This window comes from Alternaria conjuncta, assembly GCF_024043145.1.
Source record: "Alternaria conjuncta strain BMP 0040 chromosome Unknown scaffold_33, whole genome shotgun sequence".
NCBI classification, from domain to species: Eukaryota; Fungi; Ascomycota; class Dothideomycetes; order Pleosporales; family Pleosporaceae; genus Alternaria; species Alternaria conjuncta.
The window spans coordinates 38,995-51,402 of record NW_026250122.1 but is presented as its reverse complement, the minus strand read 5'-3'; the positions used below and the strand labels follow the sequence as shown (position 1 = coordinate 51,402).

Sequence of the window (12,408 nt, the reverse complement as noted above, 5' to 3'; positions counted from 1 at the left end):
TCATATCATGCTTGCGATCGAGTTGAGTGCCGTGGTAGTCGTTCGTATACCCACAAGCTCGGGTTCACTGACTTGATGCGAGAGGTTTGGCGAATGCGAATATTGGTGGCCGGAGAAGCTCTGCAAGCTTTGGAGTGGCGTGGTGAACATGCCAACTACAGGCTCGTGTCTGCTAGAGGGGTCGCCATACGCATCACCAAATGACGTCGCAGTCGGGGTTCGAAGGGAATGCATGTTGGGCGTGCCTGAAGTTGGTGTTGGGTACGCGGTACTGGGATAGCACGAGGTGTTGACTTGCGGGGTCGATGTTGGTGTCGAGGTTGGCATAGGAGACGGACCGCTCGACATGCCGTAGGACTGGAGCGACGAACTACCGGGTATCGGTGTTGGTGTAGAATGGCGGTGAGATGTCGCGTCTGACGTCGAGAGCTCCGGCTTGACTGGATACGAAGACGATGTCGCTGACGCGGACGACGCTGCACGAACGCGCCCAGCCTGTGTCTCACGGCGGCGCTTGGGGCCATCTTTGACTTTGGGGTGAGTGTGACACTGCGACATTGTTAGCATGCTCATTCTTATAATAGTTGGTAGCGAGGGCGAATCAGAACTACCAAGACCCAATAGCCAAGCACCGTGGAATGTGAAGGACGTATGACTTACCTTGTATGCATGTCGGAACCACGTCGTTCCTTTCTTCTTATTGCTGACGAGCGCAATCCATTCACCGCAACTTCCGCAAAGTCCTTCCCACACATCGAGATTGCCTTCCGTCCGGCGCGTGTCTTGCGGGCCCTGGAACGCCGCGCCGGTAGCTGCGCTGACACCATGCGTGAAGGACTTGTCGTACCAGAAAGCGCTGTTCTTGAGTACAAGCCATCTGCCAGGCTTGCATAGACCGCACCAGCCCTCTCGTTTGTTGCCATGACCGCGAACCCAACGCGGGGTGTACAGGTCGCCAACAAAGCGAAGATCTTGCTCGTGTGGTACAAGGTCGGGATCGGACGGGTTCATGTCGGACTCCGGTGGGTTGAGTGCCTCTTCGTGCAGGGAGGAGTAAAGATCAGGTGGGTCTGACAGGTCTGCAAAATGAGATGAGCAGCCTCCGTGACGATCCGCGTTACTTTGGAGTAAGCGGAACAGGCCCTGCGAAGGTAGCGGTCGAGGCACCTCGAGATGATGCTGCTGTTGCTCCTGGTGGGCGAAGAACGGCTGGTTGTTGGCATAAGGAGAATTCGATTGCGAGTACAACACGTTCTGCGTCGGTAGCCCGAAGTTGTTGTAGGCACTTGGTGGGTAAGCGGGCAGCGAGTGATGCGGGTTCAGGCGGGGACCGTACGGCGCCAAACGATCCGAAACCTGTGACATTGGGCGCGAGTTGTTTGGGGTCGATGTTGGCGCTTGTCCAGTAGACCACCTCTTGAACCGAGTGCTTTCGAGTGTGTATGGTGACGAGCGGACGTTGTTGTGCGGTGTCGGCGACACGCGGGAGCGACTTCCAGTTCGAACAACGCCATCGTACTGAGGTCGTCGTGGTGAGGCAAGCGGTGACAGAAGATGGCTGGCACTCGGCTCCGGGTGGTTCCAAGTCTCATACTCAGACGGATATGAAACTGGTTCCGATGATCCCATCTCTTCATAGGATGCTGGCTCTGGAAGCACACCGCCAGTGCTAGACATCGAAAAAGACGACTCGGACAGTCTCCGGGTGGAATTTGGATTGAAGTTGGCCATGTTGTCGTGTTCTTGTTGGCCCATATTGTTGTATTGGCGTAGATCAATGATCGGAGTGTTCTCATCGTGTCCCATCATGCCGTGACTGAAGTCCGACACATCCGACTCTAGAGAAGGAAACGATTCCAACTCTTCGCACACCTTCTGACCCCATGGACCTTTGTTCGTTAGCATTACATGTATGTCAGCTACTGAAGAAGCTTACTAGTGTCGATGACGCCGGGAAAGTAGTCAGTCGTCGCAAGCGATTGCGGGGCAGTCATGGTGGTGCTGTAGCCAACACCACTAGTAACAGTCGGTTGCGAAGTCATCATGTCCGGTCTTCCCATAAACTGTCGTTGATCCTCTCTGCTGCCTACAGCAGGACCCCGCGGCGTAGCATAGTACTGCTGAGTTTGCGGCACAGCCCACGTGGGCTGAGGTGGCGACGGTCTGGACATAGGGTGCAGGCCTTGTTGCTGGTGTTGTGCTTGTTGTTGCTGTTGCTGATGTTGTTGATGTTGATGTTGATGCTGTTGCTGTTCATGAGGTGGAAGGCTTGCGTAAGAGTACATTGACTGCATCCCTGGGGAGGGGGAGGGATGCCCCATGGCGTACTGCCGATTAGGTGACGGACGGTACCTAAATAGGCCGTCAGTATGCGCGCACGGAGGAAGGCTCACTGAGAATACTCACTGTTGAGCCGCATTGAACTCCATCTTGGGTTCCGTTCTCTATATACAACGACCGTAAAATGTTATGGAAGTAGTCTGTAGTGCAACGTGGTTAGCGACTGATTAGGCTATACTGCTGGACAAGGGATCACCCGTCGAAGCCCTGAGTGACATCGAGCAATACTCAATTAGGAAACTCACATTGATAACGAAAGTAGACGGCTGCAGAAAGGAATGTGGCAGGGCGATAGCGCTGTGCGACTATGGCTGAGCAGATGTGGCGCCGGGTCGGATGTAAGTTTCTCAAATGAGTGTACGAGAACAAAGTTCTCAATCGCAGCCAGCGCGGATGGAGCCCGCTCCAAATGAAAGAAATGTATACGAAGATAGTGGTTGGGCAGGATCCTAAAGAGTGACGGGCCAAATAGTAGGAAAGGCGGTTGGAGGGGTTGCTAGGCTATATGATGAATGCACGGGGGTTGCAACATCCGAGAGGAACAACGAAGAGCAATGATCTCTGTGATTGACGCAACGGAACCGCTTGGGCGCAAGTTTGAGAGAAGTGTCGGGACGCGCCTTGGCTGCAGGTGATCTGGAACGGCCACAGCAGAAGCGTTCACCCAAAAGAGCGTCTGGCGGGGATGGTGTAGTGGGTGGTGGACCGGGCGCAAGGCTGCTGGGATGCCAAAAGGCGATTAGACGCACTCTGAACGGTCGCACCAGTCGTTGTCTCCATGATCCTCTCGGCTGGCTCGGAGAGGCTCCTCGGGCCTGCGCACCAAGTGCCCCATGTTGCTGAGGCGGAGGTGTCGACATGGATGCTGCGCTGCCCTCGGCCATCATGACGACCCTCGGACAGGGAGCACTTGGTCGACGAGTTCAGCTGGAAGGGCATCCCATCACTCGTTGCAGCTCGGCGTCGAGTTTCAGCGCTCGAACAGGCTGGTGCATGTCGTTTATGGAAGGATGGAGAGCTGGGAGAGGTCGGCCGCGAGATACGCAACTTCCCGCTGTATCAACTCCACTACCAGGTTTAGGGATCCAGTTTCATCATAGCTGGAAAAGTTTTGTCTCAATCGAGTGCGAGTTGGATGGCACGGAGCAGCTGATTGGGGGGTGGGCAGTGTATCATCGCATGTGGCGCGTAGTTTGGTGAGGGATGGGCTGAGTCAGCAGTCGCTTCCTCTGGCCCCACGTCTCTTTACCGCGTCGCGACAGGTCCGAAACACTCTTGACACACGTCCAGGGGAACCTGAGACCCACCCTGCTCGCAACGTGTACCGCACCATCGACTCTTTTCTCGGTTTTTTCTATATTGATTCGCCGACACGAGCCCTCGGTTGTGTCGTGCAGCGGAGTTGTGGCCGCATTTCCATGTGATGTCGACGTATTCAGCTATTCACTGCGCGGACGCACCGCGTTATCGCCGAGCAGTGGCATCGTCAACTGCCCATGACCGAAGCGAAGCCACTTCATTCCGTTCTGCCCGGAATGGCGCCATCTTTGCGCCAACGGAACATCCTCTCGTCTGTCGTCCGTCGTGTGTAGTTAGCACGGTGCAACGGTTATCAAGCTTCTGCACGTCATTGAGTCATGTTGACAAGTGACAGCGGCCGATCGCCAAATTACCTGCTAGTCTGAACGTTACAAGACGTCGTTGATTGAATTCAATATTTCCAGGACTTGGCCTTGCACGCATGGAGGAATAACTTCAGATCACGAGGCCGCGGAGTGGTTCGCAATCTTGCCCTGGTTCGTGGCTTCGTTACGATGCATGCCTCAGTCTTGTACCACCACCAACCCAAACGCACATTTGTCAACAGGGCACAATTACCACCGGAACTTGAGAACCCAGGCTACCTGCAATCTTCCCAGAGTTCGAATTCCGAAGCACGAACTACTACAGCCCTGCCTCGGGTGCCGTGCGGGATCGTGCAAGATGATGCGCCACAAGGAACAACCCCAAGCAGTAAGCATCGTGGCTCGAAAAGAGCATAAAACGCCGATTATGAATGATTTCAATTCTCGTGAACTCGAAATCGCTACAGATCGCCGCTGCCATTATGCGATTAGTATATGCGATTAGAAGTAAATATTGCCTTGCCCCCTGGTGCCAATGGCATCTCCACAGCTTCGTGTCTTTCAGGTCAAGATCTGTCCGGTACTTCTCGGCCAACACCAGACATCCGTGGGATTGTCGCAAACGGGAATCCAGTCGCCCAGGCAGTGTGCCTATGCGGCGTCGATCGTCCCAAAGAGGAGACCCTGCTTTACCACCTAGGGATCATCAGCACCATATCACGACCACATATCTTAAGTGCCATATGGGACCACACCAGCCGTGCACCGCAGATTCTGCATGCAATAGCTAGGTTCGTACGAAACGATTCTGCAGCGACCCCTCGAACACGTCATAACAATGTTGTTCGAGATGACCACATTTCATATCTAGATCTGTTATCACAGCGCGTTCCACAGCGCATCCGCCTCAGCGTATCGCAACACAACCAAGACACCCACTCACCACCAACCCAGTCCCTGCATCTAACCACCACCTCACGAACACCCCCAAACCTTGCAATCATCCCTCACAAAACTCAGCCTTACGCCATGACGTAGCCTTCACCCACACCCCGAACGACACATGACACCCTCAATTAACCCAACACACCCGGTCGCAGTGTAGCGTAGCTGCGTCGCAACTCCCCCGAACCCAACCGCACATCTTTCAGCCCTACTGCCCTAAAGACCCCGTCGCTAGGATCGACGTGTACAACATAAGTGAAGGAACGGGGGTCATCCATGTGCGCCGAGACAGTGGTTTTGACAGGGCTGGCAGGGAGGTGCTGGCGGGAGCGGGACGCGCGGACGACAACTCATCACCACACTACCTGCTACTATAGAGGAAAACGTTAAGCTGTCGCATAGTCAAATAGATAGTTAGTGGAAGTTTGAACGCGTGCGTGACGAAGAGACGGCGTGTTTGAGTTGACGAGAGAGAGGGAAGTTGGGCAGCAGGTAGAATGTATCGTGACAAGTATTCCATCTACGAAGAGTACCGTCTAACCCCCAACACCAAAGCCAAAGGTATATCGTGCGATCTACAACTTCCCAACCTTAATCTCACACCCCCCAGACACAGTATCGAAGCTCAAACTACTCTTCCCATTCCCCTTCTTCGCCTCGACATGATTCTTCCCCGGCTCATCGTTCTCGCCCAACAACTCCAATTCCTTGCCCTGCAAATGCAGTGCTCCGCTCAATGACGTGCCATCTACACTGCCCGTCCATTCATCAGGGTAGGTCACGTCCAACCCACCGCTCGTGCTCTTATGCGTACTCACCAGCCCAGACATAGCCACGCCCTTGGCCTTGTACGGCGAGCGGAGCGTGAGAGAAGTCTGGCCCGAGTGCGTGTGCGTGTAGATCTCGCTCTGGTAATCCCCAGATTTGTACGGCAGGAGATCAGCCGTAACAAGTCCAGCCACGCTGTTAATTTCCGTGCGCGACCCGTGGATGAACGTGCCGTCGACGGAGCCAACAGTCGTGTTGATGTAGGTCTGGTAGTCACGCTCGGGAATGTGTTTGCGTTTGAAATCCGTTCGAATACTGCCGCTCAGCGAATCCACGCTGAAGACAGCGGGGTTCGTGGAGCCTTCCGCAGCAGGCTGGGGCTCGATGTCGATGTTCACGGAGCCGCTCTTTGTCTTAACAGAAAGGAGGTCGGAGAGGGCGTACGCGCCGGAGATGGAACCAGAGATGGTGGAGAGGTATGTTTGGCGTGAGGAAAAGGCGATGGCGTCGAGGGTGCCGGTGGTCAGGGAGATGGAGGTTGAGTCTGTGACGGTGAAGTTCGTGCCAGAGTGGATCTGCATGCCCATGTGGGTTGTTGCGATGTGCAATTTGGACAAGGTGGCGCCGGGGGCCATGTAGATTACTACGGACATGCCCAGGCAGGCTTTACCGGGGCGCACGCCGTCGAAGCCGTCGGGGAAGGAGGGGTCGCCGATTGTGAGGCTGGTGTCTGTGGAGGCGTAGCGGACGGCGTTTACGTCGACGGAGGCGGATACGGCGTAGGATGTCTTTACTTGGATGGTGCCGGGGGCTTGCTCCGGAGGGGCGGTTGCGACGTGTATCCAGCCTGCTACTCGTCTGTATGGTCCGTCAAGTTGGTGGACTGCTTCTTGGACGCTGAGCTCGCTTGTTTGGCCGAAGTCGTGGTGTTCGGTTCGGACATTGTAGTCTTTTCCGCACTTGGATGGCCAGCGGATTGGGAAGGATTGTTTTGGTGCGGTGGGTTGCGCTGCGGCGGATGGTGAGGGCCATGGGACGGCGATGAGACTGGGTTTGTCGGAATCGTCGTCGATGAAGCCTTCGGGGTGGGCGGCGTCACCCTGTGCAGACTGTGCTGAAGAAAGGGAGGTAGCAGCAGAGTTCTTGACGGGTACGTTAGTATGATGAAGTGCTTCCTTGGAAGTATCTACTAACCTGTCTGTCCCTTCGAACTGACACCGCAGCAACCATGAGTGCCAGCATAGCAGACACGAGCATCATAGCAAGTACCGTGCCGACAACCTTCAACCATGTCTTCTTGAGGCATTGCGACCTGAGACTCCGTCTTCCATACTGCTCCTCCTTGTAAGTCGCATCTCGGGCTTCTCGTCCATCAAAGGAGAGCAGCCTCGCGCCTTCTTCGCCACTCAGTCGACTCGTGTAAAGACCAGGGGTAGTGGCTTCAAGGTAAGTAGGCGGCGGCCTCTCATCCGTCCCAGCCTCTTGTCCCACAAAAGCCTCCATAAGCGGTGTCGAGCGGTCATTATACGGCGATGGCTCGATGGTAATCTGAGGCCTCGAGGACCGACTGTTCGCTGACGCAGTATCGATATACATGATTTCTGGTTGAGATAGAGATTTCGGGTGAATATAGCAAAAGAATGAGTATGTAATAAAGATTGTAACGTGCGCACGCGCAAAGAATGGACCGAACCAGGGTATCAAGAATGTACAAGCAACAAGGAGGGTAAGAGGATGTGGAGGTCAAGAAAGAGGCCAGGCAGCCATCGATCTAAGTAATTATCCCAAGCTCAGGCATACAAAGCTTGATCTGCAACTCCAAGGGCTGGGCGGGGAACTGTGCCAGCAACACATGTTTCAGACGGACCCGACCAGGGACACAAGTCTAGAAGAAATCTTGATACATACCTGGGTATTGTCCCAAGACTGACCCCTTTGCGCCAACCCAACAGCGGACATTCAATACATACCCAAGTAGATACTATCGCATTTCATAACGAATGAGACCTCCTCCACCACCCCTCCGCCTCCCCTCCGCCTCCCCCACCCACCCTGGACATATTGTGCTGCTACAGATTTGTTTCGGTGCTGGAAACGCTGCATGTTTGATGTTGGCTTGGCGAGGGTGTGTGCAAGCGAACTGCCGTTGCTTCCCGTTGTTGCGCTTTTCTTCATCAGAGAAGTTTCGTTCCGAGATGCGACTGTTGATAACTTGTTAATGGTATCTAAGCACACAAATCGTTGGAACAGAAGAAAAACGGGTTGCTAGAAGTTGTGGCTCGTAAGCTTGGTGATGAAAGGTCTTGGCTGGTGTCGTTGGAGGCGTTGTCGGACGATGGGGACGCTAGGCTAGGGGCTTGCAACGCTGTCGATCAGGCACTTGGCACCTCGGTACAGGCACACGGCAGCACGCAGATATGTCTAGATTTGACTGGAGTCAACGCGGCGAGCGTTCCTATAGCCAAGAACTGCAGGCAAGCCAGGAGCTCAAGGGATATTGCGAGTAGATGTCTGTCCGCCATGAATTCTCGCTGGTGGAGTTGAAACTACTTCGACATTAACGTACCTAGATATATGCAGTAACAAGATGTAGAATTCCATCACCTTTGAGTGGCCTAATGCATCCGATTCAATCAAGTTCAGATTCAGATTCGCAAATTCTTCCGGCAATGCTAACGTCGTCTTCTCAGCTTTGGTGTTGGTGGCACATATGGCCAGATGGGCGATCCGTTCGCATCGCCTGCCGACCCCATCTTCTGGCTCCATCACGCCAACCTGGACCGCGTGTGGTGGTCGTGGCAGGCGAGAGACTCGGGGAATAGATTGCGCGACATATCTGGGCCGATGGTGCTGCAAGATTGGGACCACGCGCAGGGCGGGAACGTGACGCTGGACTTTCCGCTTTCGCTTGGGTATAATGGCTAGGATGCGAAGATTAGGGACGTGATGGACATTGGTAGTCTCTGCTACTCGTATGATGAGCTCTACTGAGCGGTGTGGATGAAGCGCAATCTGCAACAATGTCTTGTCATGTGGTGTCGTGATGGATGGTGAAGGCTGCCTGAGAGCGGACCCCCGAGAGCGGGGCTTGGCGGTTGACGTAGCGAATTGTCGCATTGCGGGCGTGGCCTTTCCAAGTTCCACGTCCACTATGAAAGTCGAATCCCCATAGCAGCCCGCAAACCCTCGACATGGCCGCCCTGCAGAAGCTGTCGCAATTGTCGCAGCCACACTGTGTGCTCCTCGCCGTACAATATGCCACCGAATCCAACATCCTAGCGCTGCGGGCGCTGACAGCACTCCGGGACGGGGATCTGCCGCTTGAGCTTACCCTGAGCATTCTCCTCAACTACCTCCCCGAAGAGAGCGACCCAGCGTCGTACTACGAATATCTGCATGATCTGGCGACTGGATCGCGGTATCCCGGCGATAATCCCGCGGCATCGCTAGACATAACATCGGTGGAACAACTCTCGAATTCACGGGCGAAGAAGAGAAGACATGCGCTGGATCTGCCGCCTGTAGTGCATCCTCTGTATGCCGAAGAGAGTGAACTGGATCTATTTAGTCACTTTCTAATACACCGCGCTCATCGCATCGACGCGCAGACAGGCCTCCTAGACCTCGTGCCGCAGCTGGTGGTTCCCTTCCTGGGCCACTCCGAATACTTACGCACGTGGTTCATATCGACCCTCCTACCACTCCTACGCCTCAGCTACGAGTACTACCCTCAATCAACTGCAACCACGCTCGACGAATTTGCGGCACTCAAAGGCCGACGTGCCATCGATTACCAACTCTCCCACGCTCGAAGCGCGACCGATACCAACACACACAACGCAGCACGAGATCTGAAGGGTGTAGTCGCCCCATGGCTGTGCGGAGCGAATGACCGCAAGAGGCGGAAGATCACACACGAAGGTCGGAGGGCGTCGATCGCCCAGGATCAAGCACGGGAACCAGACGACTGGGATTGTCTGTTCCAATGGCTGCTACATGCATCCAAAGAACATCTGGCGCTTGTCACGGCAGCGATTTCGGACTGGGACGGCCCTGAGGATATGGACCTTGGTGGCTACGAAGAAGGACGAGACTACGTTGATGACCAACAACAGCGGCAGCTGGAGATGAAGTATGCACGGACGGCCCTCGCATGTCTCTACCTGGTCGACAAGAGCGATGTCACGTCGTTACAGACCGCGCATTCGCTCTTGACAAGGATATGCACGCTTCTGAACTACGACCCTCCGCCAGACCTCAGTATCGGTGTCGCTCAGTTACCCAGCTACGACTTGAAGGACCCTCTGCTCCAGGACTCAACAACTGCTTTACTGAGAGAGGATCGTCTACTGGATTCTGACAATGTCATCACACAGCCTGGCGCTGAAGCGTTTCGCATCATTGAGCTCATCATTTTCTCGTCGTGTGTCCTATCGACCTTACAACAACCAGTATCTATCCGGGAAATTGCAAAGATGTCTCTGCGAGACGACTACTCTGAACAGCTTTCGTTACTCCAAAAGATACTGCACACACTGAACAGCGGCTCCAAGAAAGACAGTGAACAATGGGCCTCTATTCGGTCTAAGCTGCTATGGCTCTGGAACTGGGGTACCGACTACCATGACGAGGACCGTAAAGCCCAAGGTGTCTTTGGTTTGCTGGAGCGGAAGACTCTGGAGACGGAGGTATTGAGGGCTCTTTTGGAAAGCAACCACTTCGCCCTCGCGATAGACCTATACATCAAACCAGGATTTGGCGAGCAGCCACTTCTGTCCTCAGATGTGGAGCAAGTCGTGCTCGCCTCAGCCATGCATCACTATGATAACGCCAGCAACGGTAACCGCAACAGAGGTGGTATGAAGCGTGCTGCTGATATCATCACCGCATTCGCTCCCCACTTCCCTTCCTCGTCGCGGTTCCGTCGGTTCCAAGCCCTGCTCACAGCAACACACGCCATGTCATTTTACTCGCTCATCCTCCAGCATGGCGTTCCTTTCCAGCCGGTCAATATCCGAGTGAGCCACAATCCGCTGTCGTTAGTGCGCAAGCTACTATCGCAAAACAGCGGTAGCTACACCAAGCTCGACGATCTGGTTTCGATCGGCCAGAACTTGGTGGTCGCCATGCCCTCAACCATCATGGACGAGGAAGCAGGAAACGTGCCAATGGATGCCGCCACGATAGAGCGGAAGAAAACCGCGGCGGAGCAACGAGTGATTGGCATGGCTGTAGAGGCTGCGTTGGAAGAAGACGACTTTGAGACAGCCTACTCATACGTCGTCAATCGACTAACCCCCTCAACCCCATCACCAACACCACCAACCTCCTCAAACTTCTTCTCCTTCGTCACCACAGAAACCGAAGACCACTCCGACGACGCCGAAGACGTAGCCTGGCGCGCCGCCCTCCGCGCCGGCCGCCACAACACCTCCCTCTCCTCATCGCACTCCTGGACCCAATCCAGCTCCACCGCCCGCCCCGACCTCCGCCGCCTAGAACAACGCATGGAACTCCTCTCCCAAGCCCTCCTCCTCGCCCCGCCCGCCCACCTCGAAGAAGTCCTCGGCGTATGGCAACAATGCGAAGCCGAAATGATGCACCTCCTCGCCCAAGAAACCGAAGCCGAAGAACGCTTCAACGATGCCGCTGACCGCAAACTGCCTGGCGCTTTCGACCTCGATACTATTACTGTGCAGCCGCAGCGGAGGGAAGTGGGGCGGGGTGCGGTGGAAGAATCGCCAATGGGCTTGTTTGATGTGGCGAGGGGGGCTGCGGCGGCGTTTTCGAAGACGGCGTTTCCGCTTAGGAGTGGGAGTGGGAGTGTGCAGGTTGCGCCCAGTACGGAACCGCGATCTGGCAGGGTTAGTATGGATGGCAGTGAGAACGGTAGTATTGATGCGCAGGAAAGGGTGAGGAGGAGGGATATGGTGGCTAATGCTGCGACGGGGGCGCTTGCTAGTGGGATTGGGTGGATGTTGGGGGCGAAGCCTGTTAATGAGTGAGGTGTGTGAGGTTCGATGGACAGTGGGATGATTGTTGGTGGATGTAGCGTTTGAAGAATGTAAACGCATCCACGATAACAGCAAATGCTATCGACACATTTCCAGCACTTTAGTACTACGCATTCAAATTCGAAGTGAAGTGCCCAAGCTCTTCTTTCTTGGTAACAACAGGTACGATGTCCTAGGACAATGTTACTCATTTCTCCCCGTTGACTGATGGGTGCGACGTTGCTCTTGTCAAACGTCTCATCATACCTAGGTAGTCTACAACCCCAAAACACTGAACCACCGCTTCGTTCCTGCGCGTTTCTCCGCAGTCCCAGTCTTTATCCTCATCCCACCCCCCACCATCACCATATCATCCATCACCCCCTCCCCCATACTCTGCGGATCAATACTCCATCCACATGACCACAACGGATATGCACGATCAGCAGGTTCCTGTGCCACACACTCAGTCAATTCTCCTTCTCGTTCCCTCTACAAGACGGATGCAACGTTACATACCCCTTCGATGCAACATGCCCAGCCCCTGGGATAGAGATCCACAGTACAGTCTGTTAGGTTTGCGACTGGGATGGGGGTAGTGCATGGTGGTCCGTCGTGCGAGAGTAGTTCGGTGCAGCAGTTGTCGGTCCAGGTGGGGTCTATGTTTGTTTGGCAGAGGCTTAGGGGTGGGGAGGGTTGGGCGTTGAGGGGGGTGAGGAGGGGGAGGAGGAGGAGGA

The 12,408-nt window shown here is 54.9% G+C and overlaps 3 protein-coding genes across 3 annotated transcripts; 1 reads left to right on the top strand and 2 right to left on the bottom strand.

The window, feature by feature from the left end:
- J4E85_011311 (uncharacterized protein) lies at positions 1 to 2,294 on the bottom strand (the record flags this gene model as incomplete). Its single annotated transcript, XM_051475514.1, has 3 exons — positions 1 to 549; positions 661 to 1,889; positions 1,937 to 2,294. The coding sequence occupies 3 exons, from the start codon at positions 2,292 to 2,294 to the stop codon at positions 1 to 3; spliced, it is 2,136 nt and encodes a 711-aa protein (XP_051320652.1).
- A 3,191-nt stretch (positions 2,295 to 5,485) lies between these two features.
- On the bottom strand, positions 5,486 to 7,274 carry J4E85_011310 (uncharacterized protein; the record flags this gene model as incomplete). Its single annotated transcript, XM_051475513.1, has 2 exons — positions 5,486 to 6,820; positions 6,873 to 7,274. The coding sequence occupies 2 exons, from the start codon at positions 7,272 to 7,274 to the stop codon at positions 5,486 to 5,488; spliced, it is 1,737 nt and encodes a 578-aa protein (XP_051320651.1).
- Positions 7,275 to 8,869: 1,595 nt separating this feature from the next.
- J4E85_011309 (uncharacterized protein) lies at positions 8,870 to 11,683 on the top strand (the record flags this gene model as incomplete). Its single annotated transcript, XM_051475512.1, has 1 exon — positions 8,870 to 11,683. One exon carries the CDS (start codon positions 8,870 to 8,872, stop codon positions 11,681 to 11,683), a length of 2,814 nt encoding a protein of 937 aa, XP_051320650.1.
- Positions 11,684 to 12,408: the final 725 nt, after the last annotated feature.